At 36.2% G+C, this 23,225-nt stretch overlaps 1 protein-coding gene and 1 pseudogene across 8 annotated transcripts in view; one reads left to right on the top strand and one right to left on the bottom strand.

The window, feature by feature from the left end:
* Window positions 1-5,536: 5,536 nt before the first annotated feature.
* ODF2L (outer dense fiber of sperm tails 2 like) overlaps window positions 5,537-23,225 on the bottom strand; it is a 65,015-nt gene continuing 47,326 nt past the window's right edge. For 2 of the 8 annotated variants that reach the window (XM_037826732.1, XM_037826734.1), the window contains 7 exons: window positions 17,174-17,284; window positions 15,365-15,469; window positions 12,199-12,357; window positions 10,784-10,869; window positions 10,539-10,701; window positions 8,068-8,193; window positions 5,537-5,809 (listed from right to left, as the gene is read on the bottom strand). In XM_037826732.1, coding sequence (XP_037682660.1) covers window positions 5,681-5,809; window positions 8,068-8,193; window positions 10,539-10,701; window positions 10,784-10,869; window positions 12,199-12,357; window positions 15,365-15,469; window positions 17,174-17,284 — 879 coding nt within the window. In that variant the 3' untranslated portion in view covers window positions 5,537-5,680. Of the gene's footprint in view, window positions 5,810-5,987; window positions 7,411-8,066; window positions 8,194-10,282; window positions 10,425-10,538; window positions 10,702-10,783; window positions 10,870-12,198; window positions 12,358-15,364; window positions 15,470-17,173; window positions 17,285-23,225 lie in introns of those variants that run through there. The other 6 variants (XM_037826736.1, XM_037826737.1, XR_005215322.1 and 3 more) reach the window with 5 other exon arrangements.
* On the top strand, window positions 21,168-22,075 carry LOC119528161 (annotated as a pseudogene).

Raw genomic sequence — 23,225 nt, 5'->3', positions numbered from 1 at the left:
GCAATGTGACTCGACTTCCCCACCCTGTAGGTAAGCCCTATAATAAAAGCTCATGTCTCAGAACATGTCTGGTGCTTTCTTTAGTCCTTTGGCTACAAAAGCCCTCTTGGGCCATGACACCTGTTGTCAATATCAACTTCATGGTATAGTAGCAACCTAGATACAGAGGACTACTAAGAGCTGTTCTTCAACCTAATTCCTGGCCCCAGACTATGCCAAAGTAAGAAGAAAACAAGCAAGATACTTGGTTATTTTCAAAAATTACCTAAACTTCACAATTTTAAGAAAATATTAAATTTTAAGAAAATCTTCTTTTACTATTTATTTTTTCTTTTGTGAAAGTATTATCTGAAAGTAGCATGATTAGTTGTAATGTTAAATAAGACAAAAACACCAAGTTATATTTGGAATTTAAGGGCCTTTCATGATTCAGTAGTATCAAAAGAAAAGGAGACAATATGTGATTTTTATTAATTCCTAGATAAGAAAATAAAAGGAGGGATTTCTCTTAAATTATCTGAAGCAAGCAGCTGTAAAGGAACCCATTCCACCTTCATGACTCATGCTCCCACTGCCAACTCCCACCATTTTCCACTGAGACCTCTGGAACAGATACATGTCTGATTATAAACAAATTCTCCTGAATCCTTAATCTCTTCACTATCTCTGCCTCTGCCTGAGAGGAGAACCAACCCCTCCGAAAGGAAACTGCTTCAGTTGCAGGCCTCAGGGTGAAAGCTACTTATTTTCTCAGCCTCTGTATAATTTCCCTACCTTTTTAAGGCAATGCTTTCCCCCCACTTTGAAGCTCAGAACTAATAGCAATATCACCATCCAATCCATCCATCCATCCAACAAATACATATTTAGTGTCTGCTTTTTGCCAAGCACTGTGTTAGATATAGGAGATGGAAAGGTATATCCTCATAAGAGTATAAAATCTAGTGAGATAGACATGAAACAAATAATCCACAAATAAATAATTGACAATTATGAAAGAAAGGAATAGGAAGCTATAAGAAAGAATGAGTAGGGTTTAGTCAGGCCAAGAGTGGGGGAAGAGAATTCTAAGAGGAGGAAAGGCCAGAAGGAAAGAGTGAGTTCAGTATTCAAAGAAACCAAGTGCAAATTGGTGTTGTGGGTGAGGAGGAGAACTGTATGAGGGAGGGGGAGGTAGGCAGGCCCAGAGCATGCAGGGCCTTGAGGGTCATGTTGAGGACCTTGGATTTGATTCTAGTGCAATCAGAAACCATTGATACAGTTTTAAAAGTTCAGTCCTTATCACTGTCATCTATTCAGCTCCCAGTCATTTGCTCCCATTTAACCAGGATGCTAGTTCTTCTGTCCTACCCCAATACCTGGTACTCCTAGACACCCTCAATATCCAAGGCTTCTCCGTTACTCAACATGCTGGACTCTGATGACCTCCATCACCACCTCTAGCAGGCTTCTCTTCATTTTTAACTTGTCCCAAAATATTCCACCTCTGAATTTCAAATTCCAGTATTTCCTTCTTGGAACATAACCTCTCACCAATCCCATTATCCTACTCCCTAATACCTATCATGCCTTCCCTCCAACCTTCACAATTTTTTATTAATCTGATTAGAAAAAAATTTGAAAGTAATGTAATCTCTTTGAAATAAGTGAAACAAAATAGAGGCACATCAGGAAAAGTTATTACCATTTCCCCATCCCTACCAAGGTATGAAGGCTTCTACACATTTCTCTATGCTCATAACAGCACATGTCAACTTATATACACAAATATATAGATGTTTGGTTTTCAATACAAAACTAAATCATACTAAACACATAATTCGGTGACTTTTTTCACCTAAAATTTAAAATCATGGACAAATCTCAAGTCAGCAGATAAAGATGGAATTCATTCTTTAAAGAGCCACACACCATTCCACCTACAGACCCTGCTGTGGCTCCCCTTCAAAGGGAATTCACTTGCTGTTGGCTGCATCAAACCTGCTGACCCCAGAAAATGCTGAAGAGGGCTCTCCCATGGAGTGAAGAGAGCGTTTCACAATCTCTGTAGCTGGGAAAGAATGGCTGCTTGTAATTGAAAAAGTCTGGGAGCAGAACAGTTCTCATAAGACCTCAGCAGAGAGTAACAGTTCTCACAGGCCCGTGAGAACTGAAGTCATTGTACCTTTCGCCACTTGGTTTGCTGCTGCCCAAGAGATGTGTAAGGCAGGCTGTTGGCAAGTAGTGGGGAAACCACAGCCATGAGGAGGCAAGGAAAATGCATACTCAGTTAGGGGGTTCTGAAGGAAAGATGGCCACAGAACAGAAATAGGAGATTCTTGCTAAAGTAGAACCAATGGAAGAGACAGAAGAGAATTTTAATGAAAATATAATGGAATTAGAGTACTAAAAAAAAAAAAAAAGACTTTCAGGAACTAGAACACGATTTCTTAATTAAAAATTCTACATCCAATAGAAAAAGAGAATGACTGCCCTTGAGAACCACACTAGTAGTCAGAAAAATCAGGTGGAAGAAATATCTCACAAATCTTCGAGCAGAAACAGATACAGTGTCTTGAGTGAAACAAATACCTTGAGTGAAAATGTAAGTTGTGTAGAAGTCAGATCAAGGCGACCAAACGAGGAGGTGGCAAAGAAACATGTGGAGAAGTAGTAATCAAATGGATGATGGAAGAAAATTTCCTGAATTAAAGAAATTCTGGAGGCCCTCATTATTAAGGATAAGGGGAAAACCTGTCAAGCCTTTCAGTCCTGTAGGGAAACGGACTTCCTGGGATGCTGGAAATCTGCAAGCAGAAACAGCTCAGGTCCCAGGGCACTGTCTTGGGTCTCCCTGACGCTGAGTTTGGTTCACACACCAAAAGTGCCCAAGGTGAAGCATTAAGCACAGAGATTAAGTTCTTCTTGGATGTGACAAATTATATTTGTCATCTGGTGTCACTAGCAGCTGAGTATCAATCTTAGGGACTTCATGGTGGTCTTTTCCTTTCACAGTCTATCTGAAACATTGCAGGCACCAGTACTTATGCACTGTTAGAAGAAACTAATACCTTTATTTATAAAATGTTTACCATGGTAGTATGGTCAAAGTTGAGAGCGGAGACTCTGGATGCCTGCCACTTACTAGCTGTGTGACCTTGGACAAGTTACTTAACTTTTCTGTGACATAGTTTCCTGAAAATAAATGGGATTAGTAGTAGCCACCTCATCAGGTGTAAAAATTAAATGAGTTAATACATGTACCACACTTAGAACTGTGCTTGGCACATAGTATGTGCCGGTTTGGACATATTATATCCCTTAGAAAAACCATATTCTTTAATACAATCTTGTGGGGGCGGATTTATAAGTCCATAGATTAGGGTGGAACCTCTGTTTGAGTGTTTCCATGGAGATGTGACTTACTCAGCTGTGGGTGATAGTGTTGATTGAATTATTTCCATGGAGGTGTGACCCTGGGTGAGTCTTGATTAGTTCTCTAGAGTACTTAAGAGAGAAGCTAAGACCCCACACAGACACAGATGCTTGCTGATGCTTGGAGATGCTTAGAGATGCAGACAGAGGATGTCTGGAGATGCTAAGCTAAAAGATGAAGCACAGAGTTTGCCCCGGAGAAGCTAAGAGAGGACCCCCAGATGCTTACAGAGAAATGCCCTGGGAGAAATAAGCAAGGATGCACAGGAGCTGAGAGAGAGGAGCCCAGAGACATTTTGGAGAAGGCCATTTTGAAACACAGCCTGGGAGGCAAAGGACCAGCAGACGCCAGCCATGAGCCTTCCCAGCTGACAGAGGTTTTCTTCAGTGAAGGTATCCTCTTGTTGATGCCTTAGAATGGACACTTCTATGGACTCAGAACTGTAATTTTGTAACCTAATAAATCCCCTTTATAAAAGCCAATCCATTTCTGGTATTTTGCACAATGGCAGCTTTAGCAAATTGGAACATAGTAAGTGCTTAATAAACAACATACAGGCTGCTGCTTAGCTGCTGCTGTTGTTCCAGCTGCGAAGGCAAGACAGAACTGCATAGTACCTTAATTTTGGATTCAGAAGACTTGAGGTCAAATGCCAACTTTAAAACTTAAAAGCCTTATTCTACTATTGCTAGGTAGTTATTCCCTTTAGGCTTACATTTTTTTTCATATCTAAAAAGGAATACGAATACCTGCCTCTTTCAACATCCATTCATCTATCTATCCACAAAATCAACGGAGGTCCTATTAGGTACTGTGCAGGAGCAGAGGTTCAAATATGAATAAAATATGGTCCCACCCTTAAGGAGCTCATAGTTTAGTGAACAATACTCAAGAACCTTAGTTTCCTTTTGTGTGGGCAATTCTTCAGGCTCACTTTGCCTGAAGAGATGAAGCCAGAACCATGTATTTTAGTATAAATACTATGGGAAAAAAAAAAGGCAACACTAATCTTGTTAGCAACTGCTGGCCACAAAATGTTTCTGGCATTACTGTATTTTGCTATTTTAAGGAAAAAATTATGAAGCTGTTTTGCCATTGGGAAGTAAGTGCCTGCAGATGATATGGCAGTCTTAGGAGTAAGTGGAACAGTGAGGAGAAGGCCCCCATTTCTGATGAGAGACCCTGGGGGAGACTGAACTCTGTTCATAAACTGGGATTGTGTCATGCACAACCTGCCTCTTTGAATGATCTTTTGGGACCCAGCTGCTCCTGTGAACAAACAGCTCTCAAGCCATGGTCCAAGAGGAGTCACTCTTACTTGATCTGTTGGTAAACCACATCCATCGCCTTTAGGAATATTCTGTCCTGGCACAGAGGGTGGGAACAAGTTCTTGGTATCTTTTTTACTTCATTCTCAAAATGAAGTTACTTGGTATTAAAAGTGTGCTTTTTTTTGATCATCCTGTATGAACTGGCCATGGGAAGGGTGGCCCAAGTTGTTCTTTTTAATCTTTTAGTTAACAAGGGGCCTTAAACTGTCTACAATACTATCAGACAATTAGTAACATGAAATTTAGAATGAACAAGAGACTATAAATTGAAGGGGGAGCCTGAGTGCCTATTCTTTATAAACAAACAATGCATGCCAACATGTTTTCATCTGTCACCATCAGCTGGCATTTGATAGCTATGATGAAATTCTATATTGAAAACCTAACAGAAATAACAATGGTGTCATAGCTATACTTGAAACAATATTAAGTAAACTGACACTTGATATCTCTTTAGAAAGTATACAATTTTATCGTTAGTAGAAAAAATCCAGAATATTTTCCTTTAATATATTAATATGTTCAGCACCACATTTTAAAACAATATTATACATTATTTAAAATCAGGTATTTGGCTCATAAATGACCCAGATTTATTACAAATTCACTTGAGTGGTGGCTACAAACAGTCACAAAGAACGATTCTGGCTTCTTTTGTGTATTTGTGTGACATATATTCTAAAAAGCCATTATGATTTAAATAGGAATTAAACCAGAGGTAAATGAAAATTACCCCACAGAGAGAAATACTAACAACCATCTTGTTTTAAAGAAACAATTGCATAATAAATTATGTTTTTCAAAAATCTTTATATAAAAATGCTCATACCACTACCCATAAATCATAAAGTATAACAGCTGGTAGTATATTTATTTATTTTTTACCTAATCACTTTTTTAAAACCTGCTGCTCATAGAAAATAAATTTAAAAATTTATCCAAATATAGTTACATAAGAAGTTTTAAGAAACTGTAAATAATTCTTAATACTCTCATTTTGATTCTCCGACTTCTCAAGACTATGTTGTATTTCTTTCAAGCACACTTCCTGATGTTGGGCATTCTAAATAAAAATAAATAAATAAATGCAGATGATCAGTAACAGCATTAAGATCAAAGGACAATAGTCACAAAATAAACTTTACATATACATTGACTGTATACATTATTTTTAATTTTTTAAAAGAAAGAATCCTTATATCTGATATGTTTATTAAAAACTTATCTTAGAGCTAACTTTTCCTTAAAATCTGGAATACTTCAAGATGCTTGATCTCTACTGTGATATACTTTTAATACATGTACAAATTGCCCAAATTGTTACATGTTTAATATGATTAATAAATGAGTTTTATTTAAAACTGTCATGATTTCCATTAAATTTAACATGACATTTTAATACTGCCTTTTTTTTTTGCCATTTTCTATGTCTAAAAATTTACCTTCTATACCATAAAAATGAATGACCTTTGCTGTTTTAAAAATTGATGGCATTCTACTTTTAATAATATAAAAATTTATTTTTAGAATACTTTAAAAATTAAAAAGAACTCTTAATATTATAGGTGTTCCTTATTCAAGAGAAAAATCAAAAACCAAATACTTTTTTCAAAAACATTCAGAGCTGCATCTAAACTCCTAAGTAGATCTGTTCACTGAAAATGCTTTAAAGACAGGCTACAAATACTATCTTGCTTCCAATTAAAGTGTAGTCACCTTGAGAGGAGAGATCTTTTATTTCCTTCATATCAGGTGTTCAGTGATACCTGACATCTTCTCAAACTGAACTATGCCTGTCAGGGGAAGGGGGGTGATATGTAGCAATGTGCTAGGCTGGACTACACAAAGTCACAGAATGAACATTGAAAATCTTTATAAAACATCAATTTTACTCAACAATTTGGGAAGAAAATATTAACACAAGCATACTTATATTGTAGGGTAGAATGCAAAATGTACATGGATTTTAGGATAATACATAAGACTTCAAAGACATTTCAGGCCCTAGGAGGGTTGCCTGGGTTAAACTGCTGAGGTCACCTTTAGGTTTGTGCATCCACTCTGCCCTCCAATGGAGTAACTGGGGAGAAAATCTGAAAACCTGCTACCGTGGGGAGGCTATTGTGGAAGGCACTGGTGATATAACTAACCATAAAGGCAGGCTCTCAAGGGACTTAAAGTTCAACTGGGGCTAAGGCATGTATACATAATGCCTACTGAACAAATAGCTCATTTTCCACCAATATCTAAACCTCTGATTAGAATTTGAGATTTTTATTACTGCAAACATAAAACATCGTATCTTAAACCTATTGATTTTTAGTAGCTTCAGCCAAATACAGGGAACATTATAGCAAAATCCACCTCATTTTAGTATACTTATTTTATTTTGTGAAAGGCTTCAATTACACAAAGAACATCACATATATTTTATAATATCAAGAACTCTGATGGTGAGTAAAAAAATGTTTAGAAATAAAGGGAAGACTTATGCTAAATGAAAGGTGATAAATGCTTTACTCTGATTAAACCGCCATAAAACTTTTGATGGCAATAAAATTAAACTAATGGGACATGCCAAAAATCATTTAACTTCTGAACTTTCAGCTCTTCCACTTTTTAGGTACTTGTGAATGAAAAAAGCTTTCATGGAGTGTCTGGCTCCTGGAAAAAATACAGGATCATTATTCTCTTTGTCATTGTTAAGGAAATGGTTGTTAAGTAATTTAAACACAGATAGTGCTAGATTTCAGAGTATCTTATGCCAACTGCTATTTCATGAATATTTAGGAGAAAAAACACATTAGAAAACAAACTAAACAGCTAATTCAGTATTCTCATTTCATGGGTGGATAGACACATACTCAGATATAACACTATAAAATATTTACTTAAAACAAAACTATAACTTTCTAAAATGATATCAAGACTGATATCAAAATATAATCCTAAAATAGTTTAAATTGCATTTATCTAACAAGAGAAGAAAAATTTGTATCAGGGAGAAAATAAGTAGATTATGTCTGTAGCTTTCATTAGCAGCTGTTATATAAAAGTAATAAGCAGGAAAAAGAACTGAGGAGACTTGGGGAAAATGTAATAGATGCTACGAAGGAGGCCGGATAATTCATTTTTGACATGATCCTGACATTTTAATTTTTTATGATTTATTCTATTTGTTATTTTTAATATTATCAGTAAAACAATGCTCCTGGTTTCCCTCACTTCTTACTTTAACTGTTTAACCAAACTACATGGCAAGAATGTTAAATGTGAATTTATTTTATATAACAATATATTAAGTCAGACGTTAATACTTACATTGTTCAATTTGGAAACAAGTTGATTTTGTTCTTCATTTTTCTTTCTAAGCTCAGTTTCCAAATCCAGTATTTTAACTTGTAAAGCTCTCTCTCTAGAAGATGTTTTCTCTATTTCTTCAGAAACCTGTAATTTTTATTAAAAAAGTAAAATAACTAAATGTGCTTTCTTTAAAATATGACTTAAATAAAGCCTTGCCATAGTTACACTGTACTTCTTTTTCCAAATAGATATAAACTGGATGCTAAACAATTTAATTAGAAAAGGTTTAAAGATGTTTTATCCTGAGGAAGCACATATAGTATAAGTATCTATATTTATCTTTGCTATATAAATGTCTGCAAAATTAGCTTGGAATAGAAGAGGTGTTTACATGTTTACTGCTCTGTGACTTAGGTAGGTGCTTTCCCGCCACAGGATATTTTTATAACATACTGAGACCAACTGCCATATTTTATAGTATTTATATTCACCCTGATGTCTACAGCAGTGGTGGAGCACAGAAAGTTCTCATTAAATGCTGGTTATGGGCTTGGACAGATAGAATTGGGGTGGGGGAATGCACACACTTCAAAAAAGAAAAAAACAGAGGGGCTAACTTCTTTTAAAGTGATTTTTCATTCATTCATTTCCAAAGTGGTCTGAATTTGATTTTCATATTTCTCTGGTAGTTTGTATTAGCAGAAAGTCTAACTTAGCTGTGTTCATTCAAGGACTCAGATATGTGGGAGCCTATCTGCAAGAATGGTGAGTTGGAGCCACTAGTTGCCTCCTAGTCCAGAAGCAAGGACCTAGTGAGAAGGATTGCCCTCAAACCTAATTCTTATGGTAACAGTTCTAAGTTATTATAAAAGTGATATACAAAGATTTCTTCTCCACCAATTCCAAGGGCGACTGTAAGCAAAGGATGCTAGCAGCATCTGAAGCTGTGGGAGAAAGAGCCCTCAGGACAAATATGCATCCCTGACACTGCCCCTTCAGTGTGGACAGCAGTGACAGGGGAGGGAGGTCACTCTTCACATGGGCAGGAACAAGAGCAGCCCCATCTTACATGGCAGCAGGAGTGCAAGGAGAGTGCAGGCACACTTCTGGGGACTCTGTGCGCTTGGGAAAAGGAATCTGAGGGTGCCTTGTATTTCCAAAGTCCACTTAGGCTGAACCAGGAATTCAGGCATTTCTTAATTCTCCTCTCAAGGGTTGGTGGGGCTGAGAAAGCTGGGTTACATTTCTACACTGGCAGCATGTTTTCCTACTTAGCTTTTATTCAATGATGTGTTTCTTAAACTCAATTTTTAATTGGTTTCCTAGAGTTAAAAAGAATCAGAATGTATTTGTGACACTTGTGATTTGAGAGTCACATTTTTCAAGGAGATCAGGTTTTATCTGACTTTTGTGGAACTGCCATTAACTAAGTCGGGGAAGACCATGGGTAGAAGAGAGTTTAGAGGGTAAGATTCAGATTTTGGCTTTGGACATGTTAAGTTTGAGACACCTGTGTTAAGTGGAGATGTCAAGTAAGCAGAATGAGATATGGGTCTGCATTTCAGAGGACAGGGAGGTCTGGGCTGAAGATATAAATTTAAGTCATCAAGGTATAGATAATCTATTTTTAGAGTCACTCAATCATATGAGGAAAACTCATCACTCCTATTTTAACAATTAAAAAACTAAAGCTTAGAGAAGAAGTGACTTGGCCTGAGTTAAGGTACAATGTGTCAGAGCCAGAATTCAAATCCAGTTTCCGTTGGACTCCAAAGTCCACTCCCCTTTAAAGATTCAATTTTTAAATTATTTGATAAATTTATCTCTTCTTTGAGATATTCCTGAACCATTTCCCCTCACCCCCAGATTGAAATATCTACTCCCTCTGGTGTACCTTCTGTACTCCCTCTATTATAGCACCTACAGACTGGAGGACATTTGTTTGTTCACATATTATCTCCCTACTAGACTGTGAGCATCCTGAGAACTCTGGCAAGTTTTATTCATCGTTGCATCTCAAGTATTAGCAGAGTGCCTGACACATAGTGAGATATTCATTGAATGCTAACCAAATGGATTTAACTGGAATTTAATTCTTGCATGTATTCATTTATGCAACAACATGTGCCAAAAGAAGGAGTTGAGCTTTACAGTTCACTGGATCCTGATCAAAATAAAAATTTTCAATACTTTGCACATTCACTTTGGTTTTATTACAATAAAGAGGAAGCACCTTCTGAGTATTTTCCAACTCCACCCTTTAATCTGCCACACCATCATTTTTCTAGTGAAGTAACTCTGGCCCAGTAATAAATCTCTTTTGCTCCAAAAAGGACAAGTAGGTAAAGAACAAAAATGTAATTGCTCTCTTCACCCTGTCATCAGGATAAAAACAATAGCTGTAGGTTTGGCAAGATGAGATATTGTCTGGTTAAAGAAGTCTCTTTGGTAAACTAATTAAAAAGTTTCTAAATAAATGCCAGCTGTACCTTTTGTCTTCCTTCTTCTAAAGCAGCTTCCAGCTGTCTGGCCAATGCTGTATATTCTGCAGATTTCTCATTAAACTTAAGATTGTAGTGCTTAAGACACTCTTTTTGGTTTGCCAGCTTCTTCTCAAGCTCTTTATTTTCTCCATCCATCTGTTGTAATTTCCTTTTTACAGAAAATGTGTATTTTAAAATTTTAGTGTGTAGAGGAAAATGTAACACCAATTTTTAGTCAACTTAATACTTACTGTTTAAGGTTTTCACACTTCAATTGAATAAGAAAATTTTCCTCTTCCAGAGAAAGCTTTGTCAGAAGATCATGATTTCCATCAACCTAGACGAGAAACAAAAATGTTTTCTTGGTTATTTTGTTTATAATCAGCTTCCAAAGAAATCTACATACTGTGTTGCTACAACTGTGTTCTTATGAAAAAGAGGTATAAATTTTATCATTCATCCTCCATAGAGAGACACCAAGAAATACGTTGTTAAAATACAAGTTATTAAATTCCTGATTAAACTTCAATACTGCCCCAAGGAATCATCAACTGGAAATTTTTCTGAAGGATGGCAATTAAAAGATCCTGAACTTCTTTTTCTGGAAAAAGCACATTTAATGTATTAAGTCGAAATGTGAACATTTTTAAACAGTTTTAATCTCCTATTATTAGGGTTTCTCTTACAGTTTTCAGTTTCACCTAAAGACACTGATTGATAACTAAATATCTGTGAGGTTGTTAAGTATGAGTAAAACCATATTTTTTGAAAAGCAAAATAAAATAAACCAACAAATCAACCCAAGACACACTTGCAGGTGGCAAGACATATGCCAAGATAAAATATTCTTCCCGCTGCTTTAAAAGCTGAATTCAAATAGTTTGAGAAGTTTTAATAACACAATTTTTTTCTCATAGTTTCAATTATCAATTTAAGTTAATCTATTTAACTTTATATTTTATTAGAAAAAAATCTCCTCTCAGAAATTTAAATATAGCCAAGTGTTCTTTGTATGTTTTTTTTAAAAACAGGAAGCATTTCAAAATTAAAATACAGATTATATTTGGAGGACAGAAAAGGAATCCTTCCTAAACATGTCTTGCAAATAAACAGACTTGCTACCATCCTTGCACATGTTCCTTTGAAAAAACATTAATTCATGTAACAAATATTTATTGAGTGCTTACTATGGGTAAGCATGGGCTAGGAGATAGCTCTGTTGTGATTAACAGGACACACAAATCCGTGTTCTGATGGATTAAAAATGTATATGTTGAAAAAAATATATTGAAAATAATCCCAGTAAACTTGATGCACAATTGTAATTTTTAAAAATTTTCATTTTTGTCAGGTAAATTTGAAAAATTGACTTATCCTGACAGCAAAAAATATATATAAGCACAGCTTTTCTCCCTCATGCTGTATAACTACTTCCTCAAATTTCTAAACATACATTTGCATGAATCAACTAAATTAGCAATTTTAATCCCCAAGTTTTCATCATAAAACACTAAAAGAATAGCTTGCAAAATAATATTACAGTATTTGCATGAACTGACATTCTATCAACTGATTTTGACTCAACCCCTGAGTGCCCTCAGCTGGTGAAATTATGCCAAAGCATCCCTTGAACACATCTAGCAAAAGTGAGATGGCCGCTGGACACCTGACCCTGAAGCTCCCTAACGGTCTGCGCCTGGTCTGCGCATTTCCCCTTGTAGTGCTGCAGACTGTCCTGACACTCCAGAAGCTTCTGCTCGGCCGCCGACAAGGAACCGCGGATGCGCTCTAACTCCTTCAGATGAGACTCCATCTGGCCTCTCATCTGAGTTGTAGCATTAGGGGAAATAAGCGCAAGATCACACATTCAGCATTAATATTTTTACTATCTTAAATACTAAAACACTTGTAATAAGAATTTAAACAAAAAGATTCAAGCAAATAAGTATGTACAAACATTAATTTAGATTCTACTAAATAATACCATATTGAAACTCAGAAGTGAGTTGGACTTCAACTATTTTTCAAAAAGTCTGTTGAGCAAACAACTATAGTAATATCAGGTTGTAGTGAGAATGTTTACCCTACTTAGGAAAGCAAACTTTTTGAATCCTGTCATTTGCATTTAAGCATAGCTATTATTACCAAGATAACTGGTATAGAAATTTTCTACTGTCTAGCTGTGGGTACTACAGTAATTTTCACTTAAAGTTATTCAACCTTATTTTCACTTACAGTTATTCAATATTATTCTCACTTTTAGTAATTCAATCTTTATTTAAAGAAATCTTATCTATTCAAATTTAGATATTAAACTAAATTGCAGAAGCCTGGCTTCACTAGTCTTAGTCCAAATAGGTGAGGTTTACCATATATTATTTCAAGACAGTTAATTATGTCCTTACTAGAATGTAATTTGATCATTAATGTTTCTCTGAACAAATATCTCTAGTTTTCTCTAAATTAATCTCTTTGGCTGCCACAGTTCCTCACTGTAGCACTTTTGTGGAGATGTGACAAGAGCAACCTTAATAAATGTTTATACTGCTAATTAAGAAAAAATAGCTAGCACATTGATGTTCATAGCGGTATTATTCACACTTGCCCAGAGATGGAAACAACATAAGTGTCCATCAACTGATGAGTGGATAAACAAAATGTGGTATACACATACAATGGGACATTATTCAGCTGTTTAGAAGAAATGAAGTCCTGATGCATGCAACAACATGGATGAATCCTGAGGACATAATGTTCAGTGAAATAAGCCAGACACAAAAGGACAAATACTGTGCGGTCTTACTAACATGAACTAATTATAATGAGCAAACTCTTGGAGCTAAAATCTAGAGTACAGGTTACCTGGAGAGGGTAGAGAATGGAGAGCTGATGCTTAATTTGTATAGAATTTTTAATAAAGTTGATTATAAATGTTTGGAAATGGATAGAGGTGATGGTAGCACATTACCATAAGGGTAACTAACAGTGCTGAAATATGGGTATGATTATAGTTGAAAGGGAAGTTTAGGCTTGTGTATATCACTAGAAAGAAATCCAGAGCACAAACCATGGGACTATATAGTACAGTTATATAGAACCCTGTTGCGGACAATGACTGCAGTTAATTGTAAAATATATGAAAGTTCTTACATGAACCAGAACAAATGCACATCACTATTACAAGGTATTAATAATAGGAATGGTATGTGGGGAAAATACAACTAATGTAAACTATGGACTATAGTTAACAGTAACACTGTAATATTCTTGCATCAATTGTAACTGATGTACTATACCAGTGCTAAGTCTCAAGTCTCAACCGTAGAGGGGAATTAGCGGTATGGGACTTTTTTTTTTTTTTTTTTTGGAGCAATAGAATGTTCTCAAATTGACTGTGGTGATGAATGCACTAACTCTGTGATTATACTGAGAGCCAATGATTGTACACTTTGGATGATGGACTGTATGGTGTGTGAATAAAACTGTTTAAATATATAAATAAAAGAAAAGAAAAGAAAAGAAAGAAAAAATAACTGGACATATGGCATTTGGGATGTTCATAAGGAGAAAAAACACCTAGACTTTCCCTGAGACAGGAAACAGTTAGAAATTTTGGCAACATCTAGCATTCTTGGTCATGAAGGATAAAACTAGAATAAAGAATATCTCTGTATCCCCAAACATGTAAGAGCCTATGAAAATATCAGGAGATTTAAAACAGTGGAAAAGGAAGAAGAATTAAAAAAAAAAACACCACCACATTATTTTTCTGGTTTAATGTCAGTAAGGAAACATGGTGACCTCACAGTATCTGAAAAACACAGACTCCTCCTGCCCTTTCTGCCTTTTGATTAGGCTTTTCTAATAGGCTTTATGTTCAGTGCTGCCTGGCAGAAAAGAAGTCATTCACATGGGTATATCTCATAAGAAAAGAAGGGGAGACCACAGACATGAAATGGTTTTTCTGTCTAAGCAGGTAGCAAGTGGTGCCTTTGGTGGGCTATCTTCATCTCTAACTGGCAGAACATTTGCTCTGGCTGCTCTCGTCACATTGGTGTTTCACTTGACTTGTCAGTCCCAAGATACGGAGTCAACCCAGAGACAGTCACCTCATTACACTCGGTTGGAACTGACCAGTAACATCCCATGACCTCTCCAGGCAGGAGTCAATGTCCTACAACTGTCACTGCTTCCTTACCAAACAACATGACAAGACGCAAAAGAAGATAAGGTATCATTTAAACACTTAAAAATATTCACAAAAACATCATAACTTGCCAACACTGGCCTTCTCATTTTGTTGCAATAGGGTGAATAAAGGGAAATGATGTGGGTTTTTTTTTTTAATTATTTTTCTTCCGAAAAAATGTTTAGCAGAAAATATTTCCTTTGCTTTTTTAGAAATAAAAGACTTACTATCAGAAAAAAAAAAAGTAATATAAAAATGAGAGGTATTAAAAGTACCATAGTCTTATGTCAAGTTTAAAAATAAATAAATATTTAAACTTTGAGTTCACATACTTATGGTTGATGATTCTCAGGAATAATCACTGTTTCCAAGCAGTTTAAGTCTGCTCTTGTATAAGAAAATTTAAACATGTTTTATGTCTGTTTTCCAAATATTCAGGAAAAAGTGAAAAAACATTCACACAAACAAACATCTCAAGCTTGGAAAAAGCATTATCTCCACAGAAAAAAAGCTCCTACAGAGACTGAGAAGAGATACTTCCTAGGTATATGTGATCGAAAATGACCAAAATTGAATATTTTGTATAATATGCAAATAATGCAAAACATATAAATATTTTTATTTTTTAAAATTTCAAACTTACCTTCTCTAATTTTTTATTTTTGTTTTTTGTTATTAGTTTATTTTCATGTAGCAGTTTTTCACATTTACTTTTCACTATTTCAGCTGCTTCTTGCAACTTCTGTACCTGAAAATTATAATATATATAATATATAATAAATATTAGAGCAATACATATTATTTTATTACAAGAACCACAAGAAGAAATAAAAAGCTAAAAGTTTTGTATTTTCAGTTATACACAAATCATTTACCTATCAATACCCTTCAGTTTGTTTAACTAGCGTTATTCCTTCTTTAAATATGGAAATCACTCAATGCTCCACTCTAATCTGCAATCTTTTTATGATAAACCTGTCTCCTCTCATGCTTTGCAGGTGAATGGGCCACTTCAAAGAATCAGTCTCTGGAGCTAGCTCCCATTCCAAGTATTTTTTCCTCCAAATGAAAATGTGTTCAAGATACTTGAATATGAATATGGTAACTCACTCACAGTATCCTGATGACTAAACCCGAATCACCAGCTGGAAGACCCAGATGACATTCTGAATCATGTGCCCCACAGTGCACCACAGCCTCCATTCTCACCTCTGACCTGGATGACTGCAATACTCTGTGTGACTCAACTCCATTTTTCCACCTAAACAATTCAGATGCAGTCCTTTCCTACTTACTTACATTTTGTCTCCCTTAAACTTTTACCCTTAGTTCACTATTATTTAATTCAAGCTTTCTTCCAATAAAGTCAAGCTCTTTACTGACCTACTGACGAGTTCAGTTGTTACCCATCATCTAAGGACTTGTAAAATTCCCAACTTTTTATGAAGTTTTTCTTCTATGAATTACCACTGAATACACACTCTATTCCATACAGAGTATTATATGTTTGTGCTGGTTTGTACATTCTTTAATGCATTCTTGTGGGCAGATGTATTAGTGTGGATTGGGTTGAAACCTATTGGTTCAGTGTCCATGGAGATGTGACCCACCCAACTGCAGGTAATAACTCTGACTGGATAATTTCCATGGAGGTGTGGCCCTGACCATTCAGCGTGGGCCTTGATTAGTTTACTGGAGCACTATATAAGCTCAGGCAGAAGGAGCTCATAGCTAGCTGGAACTGAGAGACATTCTGAAGACGGCCATTGGAAGTTCATGCAGACATTCTGGAAAATGCCATTTTGACCTGGAAGCAAGGAGACACCAACCACATGCCTTCCCAGCTAACAGAGGTTTTCCGGATGCCAATGGCCTTTCTCCAGTGAAGGTACCCTTTGTTGATGGACACTTTATGGCCTTACAACTGTAACCTTGTAACCAAATAAACCCCCTTTTATAAAAGCCAATCTATTTCTGGTGTTTTGCATTCCAGCAGCATTAGCAAAGTAGAACAATGTTCTTTTCTAGGTCTTTCATGCAAGTAAATCTGAATTCTAAGCCATTTTATTTATTGGAAAAGGGTAATATTGGGCTTATAATAGCCCTAGAAAAGAGTCATTATTCCAAATCAATACCATTAAATACATGAGATAACAAACAAATGTAACCAAGATGAACAAGATTATATACTAACGTTTATATTACTTCTATGTAATTAATTTTAGATCTACTTTTAAGAATATCCAATACATACACAGGCAGCATTTGAATCAGGAATTGGCAAAAATATTTATAAAAATATTTGGGACCTCAGGAAATGTTTGGGACACACTGCATTTATCACAAAATAATAGCCCCATCTGTCTTCAGTTCTTATTTAGATTGCAAACAAATGCAGTGTTTTAAATTGTGTATCAGTTTTAACAAACATAAAAATAAATTCCATGGTCACCTGAGTTTTATACACTTCAATAAGGGCTTTCTGTTGCTTTTCTACTTCTCGCAATTCTAACAGCTCATTTTCCACAGAAACGGCCTCATCCTTCAAAGCAGCAAGTGTAGTCTATCAAGGAATATTCAAATAGATTTTGTAAGTCATTAGAATATATTTATTCTTTAGTGCTATAGAATTATAAAAACAATTCATTTAGCAACAAAGTTAATAAAATAATTATTTTTATTGCATAGAGTGACCATCTAAAATTTAGGAATTCCAAAAGGTTTATGACTAGTACCTATGAATAACTTTAATTAAGTCTTGTGCAGGACAAATATTTCTTAAAACATTTGAAATTTACTGGCAAAAAAAAAAAAAGACTTCTGAAAATAGACCAACTATGTTCCTGGATGGGACAGCTCTGTACTGTTTATTTCCAAATTAATTTAAACATCTAATACAATTTCAACCAAAAGTATAACATTTGGTGGTGTTGGGGGGGGGGACTTGACAAAATTAATTCATTATGGAAGAACAAATAGGAAAGGCTAGTTAATAAAATTTTGAAAGGAATATTAATTGGGGAAGCACTGTACTGAAAGATATTAAAATGTATAAAGCACTAAAATGATTAAAATACCCACATAAGAATATAGGTATCAATGGAATAGAAAGAAAAAAGAGACGCAAAATACTACATTTAGTATATGACAAAGGTAGGATTTTTAAGGATCCATGGGAAAGCATGGGTCACTACTAAACACCAAGTTTAGGGAACCTGAATCTCTTATACTGCAATAAGCATGCCCACCCTTTGCTCTGAAGGGATTTATTTTTGCTATCTGCCAAGGCTGTTTGCTAGACAAACGACTTGTAAAGATAGTCCGGATCAAAGGCTGTCAGTGCTTCTGCTTATGAGATGTGCAGAATTGTGAGAGACTCCCAAAAGAAGTCATGAAAGGAGGGAAAAAATTTAGCAAGTTAAGGCAAAGGATTAATATCTATCCTTAATATAGAGATAATTATTATATAGTAATTAGGAAAAAAATATAAAGGATAATGAATAGGTAATTCAAAAAGGCAGAAATGTAAACGATCAACTAATATGTGAAAAATATACTCACTAGTCAATAAAAAAAATTCTCTGGGCACTGGGTATTCCAGAAGTGAGCAAAACAAACAACATTGCTTTCTTCTGGGAGCTTACATACTAGAGGAGTAGATGGACAAAAACAAGAATAAGAAGTAAAATATATATTAAAGCAGGACAGGAATGACATGTTGGGGATAAGCTACGGAAAACGTCTTGAGAAAGGGACTTTGAGTAAAGATATAAGGAAGTTGGGCATTTGGGGGAAAGAGTATTCCTGTAGAGAAAGGCAGTGGTGGGAGATGCCCTGGTCAGTTAGCGGGAAACGACAAGAAGACCAGTGTGGCAAAAATGGAGAAAACAAAGAGGATGGAAGGAGATGAGATCAGAGCAGTAATGGAAGCCAGATCATTAATATAATGGCTTCTAAGTGTTTAAGTTAACCAAGATATCTTTGGAGGGTTTTGCACGATCGGTGACATGATCCAACGTGCATTTTTCAGGAATTACTCTACTGATACACTGAACACTGACTGCAGGGGCAAGGGCAGAAGCAAGGAGAACAGATAGGAAGTCACAGCAACAATGAGAATGCCAAGTCATAGAAAGCGAGTTAATGGACTGCCATTAACTGAGACAAGGAAAACTGTAGGATGAACTCTTTTGGGGGGGAGTTTCATTTTGGTGATAACTTTGAGACACCTCTTAAACATCCCAAGTGGAAATGTCAAGTAGGCAGTATATGTCTGGAATTCAAGGGCAAGATCTAGACTAGAGATATAAATTTGACAGTCATCAGCATATAAATGGTAATTAAAGCCATATGACTAGCTGAGATCACCTATAAAATTTAGAGAGATTTTGTTTTAAAATTAATGCCTAGTACTGGAAAAAACATAGGGACCCTTTTATGTATGGTGGATACATTTATGATGGGCAATTTGGAAATATATAACAAAAAAAAAAAAACATTTAAAATGAGTCTCTCCTTTGACCATAAAATTTCATTTCTAGAAATTTATCCTAAGAAAATGGATGTGCAAAAAGACTCAAAGAAATTATCCAAATTTTTATGTATAAGAGTAAAAAGCCAGTAGTCTAAAAGCCCCCAAGATTATACATATATTAAAATGTTAACTTTAGCTATCTTTCAGCTATAAGATTAAAGGTTTCTAAAAAATTTTTTCCTTTGTATTTTTTCTTTTTCTCCAACTTTCTATAATGAACAAATAGAAATTCATAACCCTCCAAATAAACTTTTGTTGTTTTTAATAGAGGAAGTCTCTGGGCTTTGGAAGCAAGGCCAAGAGAATATTTATATCAGCTAACTTCTTTTTCATTTGAAATCTTAAAACCTAAAACTATTCTAATATAATTAAAAGTGACAAAATACAAACATTTAAGTAATGTAAAACTGTAAATTACATAACCCAAACATAACTAGATTGTTTCCTTAAACAAAACCCCAAAGAATAATGTATTAAAAATACATTTTCTGAATTGTAATAACAAAATATGCTAAGATGCAAACTTTAACTCAAATGATTTTCTAGTCTATGCAATTTAAAATTAATTCCATCATCATGTGATTAAAAAGTAGATTTATAATTAATGAAATATCCTTCTAATGCTTTCTCTTTGAAGGATATCAAGGAAATTAAGAAAAATATGCCTAATAAATAAAAGTGCTTCCTCTTTCCAAATAAAACATTTTAAGAATTCATTCAACAAATATTCTTTAAGAACTAAATATATGTCACACTTTCTCTGGGTACTCTGTGCATACCAGGATACAAGTGTATAAGGAGAAATTCATTCTAATTGAGAAAACTTTGGGAAGAAGTAGCACTTGAGATGAACTTTCAGGAAAGGTAATATTTAGATATTGAGGTACACAGCATTCTAAACTGTAAGAGGAGGAAAACTATAGGAATAGACACAGGAAAACATGAAACAATTATGGGAAATAATGAGTATTCTTATTTGACTAGGGCTCAGGTAAATAAAAGATTGCATTTCTTAGCCTTCCTTGCAGATAGGTGCCCTCATTTGCTTCCTTAAAATGGAGGTAACCAAATAAAGTGTGTGTGTGTGTGGGGGGGGTTGGGGTATGCATTTTTTCCCCTCCATCCTGTTTCTTGAAACATGGATATAAAAGCTGGAGCTCCAGCAGCCAGCTTGGATCATGAGGATGAGAGTCACAAGCTAAGGGTGATAGAGCAGAAATTAAAAACAGGCTGGGTCCCCTGATGCATATCAGCTTTGAACTGCTAACTCTGGACTTCTTTACATAATAGAAGTATATCTTACTTAAGCATATATTTTGGTGTTCTGTTATACATAGCCAAGCTGAATCTTAACACAAGACTTACTAGAATGCAAAAGATATTCATTAGGTATAACTTCCCTCGAGTTGTTAGTATGTTTTGTTTTCCAGAAGTCTCCAATACAATTTCTAACAAAGTTAATGTAATTTAAAAGATGAGAAAAAAATGCCAAAAAAAGATGAGAGAAACCAAGTATGTAAACATAAAATGTGAACAAGATGGTGTCCAATATTTCTTTCTTTTCTTCATCCAAATTCTAATCTTGGCTTCTCCATTAAACTAGCTGTGTAATTTGGTGCAAGTAAAGAATGTAAAGCACTTATCAAAATGCCTCCTGTACTAAAGGTAATCATTAAAGTGGCCAAGAGTTTACTGAGGGAACAAAAAGCTTTAAGGTAAAGATTTTGCTGACTGAGTTCAGTAAGTAGAATAGCCAAGAACATTTCAGTGAATGACAGAAATTGTGGGGTCAAGGTTGCAGAATGGATGGGAACTGCAAGAAAAAAACCTCTGAGCTCAATCTGTTTCTGGTTGTGTCGCATTTGCAGAGCTGTTGTCTGGCTTTCTAAAGCCTATTGCCGGATTGGTCTGCATGTTATCAGCAGCTGTTCATGTTCGAATTCTGCAGAAGGGACTAAAAGACAACTTTGCTGATGTCCAGGTCTTTGTAGTTGATTGCCCTGATTTGACTAAGGAAACATTTTCCCTTCCTGCAAAAGGCATCTTGGGAGAGCTAGAATTGCAGAAGTAGGAGGTGTGCCTTACTTATCACCTCTTGTAAAACAAGGAAAATTTTATGATCTGAATAAGATTGCAGAAGAAATCAAGCTGCCTGGAGCTTTTATACTTGGAGCAGAGGCAGGCCCACTTCAGACTCTTGGGTTCAACACTGAGTTTATGCCAGTTATTCAAACAGAAAGTAAAGACAAACCTCCTGTGAATGGAGGTTACTTTGCCCATGTTAACCTTGTAGATGGAGGGTGCCTGCTAGAGAAATACAGTGAGAAATATGATTTTGGGTGTGCATTACTGGCTAATGTTTTTGCTAGTGACAGCAAAGCTGGCAAGATCACTGACATGGAGGCCAAAAGATGAACTGGAAAACTTAACTTTGTGACTTGTATGAGAGAGACTCTTGAAAAATATTATGGAGATAAGCCTGTAGGAATGGGAAGTACTTTGATAATTCAGAAGGGAAACATGAAGACTCACACCATGCCCCCAGAATTTTCTTCCTGCCTATTGAACACTGATGAAGATGTGAATAAATGATTGCATTTTTATGACATGAATGCTCCTTTGGCTTGTCTGTCAGTTTTTGCATCCAGAGACCCAGGGTTTGATCTGCGATTGAAGCACACTCATTGATTTTGTCATCATGGAGTTAGACACTACCATTATGTCACTATTCCAGATACAGTGGAATATGTTGGATACTTCTCACCTGCAGAGCTTCTCTATCATATTGACCAACCAAAAGAGACCCATTTAATTGGGTGAGATTAAATCAACTGATACTCATTTAGGAAGAGCAATTGTTAACTAAGGTTTACTTTTTAAATTATTTTTAAAATTAAGGGAGAACCTAAGATGGCGGCTAGGAGAGACAGGACAAAAAAAACCTCCGTGAAAAACACTAGATAAAAGCCAGAAAGTGACCCAGAACACCAGTTCCAGCGATGCACCAGCTGGACAAGGTATGCTAAATCCACAGGGACCGTGCACTTGGTGAAACCGGGAGTCTGCATTATGAAATGAGTGAGTAAGCCAGCTGAATGTCCAGCAGTCACACTGCGGTGTGGGGAAACCGTGGGTTGGCATTTGGAGGTGGACTAGTTCTTTTTAAAAAAAACCCAAAAGCAGCTGCAGATACAGCAGCAAGAACCGTACAGTAAAGTGTGGCAGGAATAGGCTGTGCGAACTTCTCAATATCTGGCGTGGGAGATAGCCTTACATGCACCGGCTGCTAATTGTCTCAGAGTGAGGCAGGCAGAGGTGAGCCAAAAGGCGAAAACAACCAAGCCCCTTTCAGCCATCTTCCTGGCAGGCTGGGAATGCTCCTGCCCGGCGCCGGAGCCAAAGCACAGAACTGTGCCAAAAAATCCAGTGCGATGGGAACTGTTTCCAGCATCACGCACACATGCGACAATATTGGGCATGGACATTAGCCTTTCATGCACCCACAGCTAATTGTCCCAGAGCTGGGAAAGCGGAGCTGTGCGAAAAGGGGGAAATTAATGAGCCCCCTTACTGCCATACTTACAGCAGGCTGGGAACACACCTACACAACCACCCGGCCCAGAACTTCCCTTGAGAGAAGGCATGAATTTGTGAAGTAGCACAACCTTCCTCAGCAGAGGCCCTGGGCAGGCACGGCTTGGAAGAGGGAACCACTCGGAAATCCCAGGGACCATACACCAATACCAAGGACTTATGGGTCAGCGGCAGAGACAATCTGTGGTGAGACTGAAATGAAGGTTTAGATTCTTGCAACAGCCTTAAATCTCCAGGAACACCTGGGAGGTTTGATTATTAAAGCTGCCCTCCCTCCCTAATGGCTCAGACAAACGCCCCACATTCAGGGCGAATAGCACTAACACCACACCCAAACTTGGTGCACCAATTGGACCCCACAAGAGTCAGACCCCCA

Source organism: Choloepus didactylus, chromosome 2 (assembly GCF_015220235.1).
Source record: "Choloepus didactylus isolate mChoDid1 chromosome 2, mChoDid1.pri, whole genome shotgun sequence".
NCBI lineage: Eukaryota > Metazoa > Chordata > Mammalia > Pilosa > Megalonychidae > Choloepus > Choloepus didactylus.
This window is presented reverse-complemented; position numbering and strand designations above follow the sequence as displayed.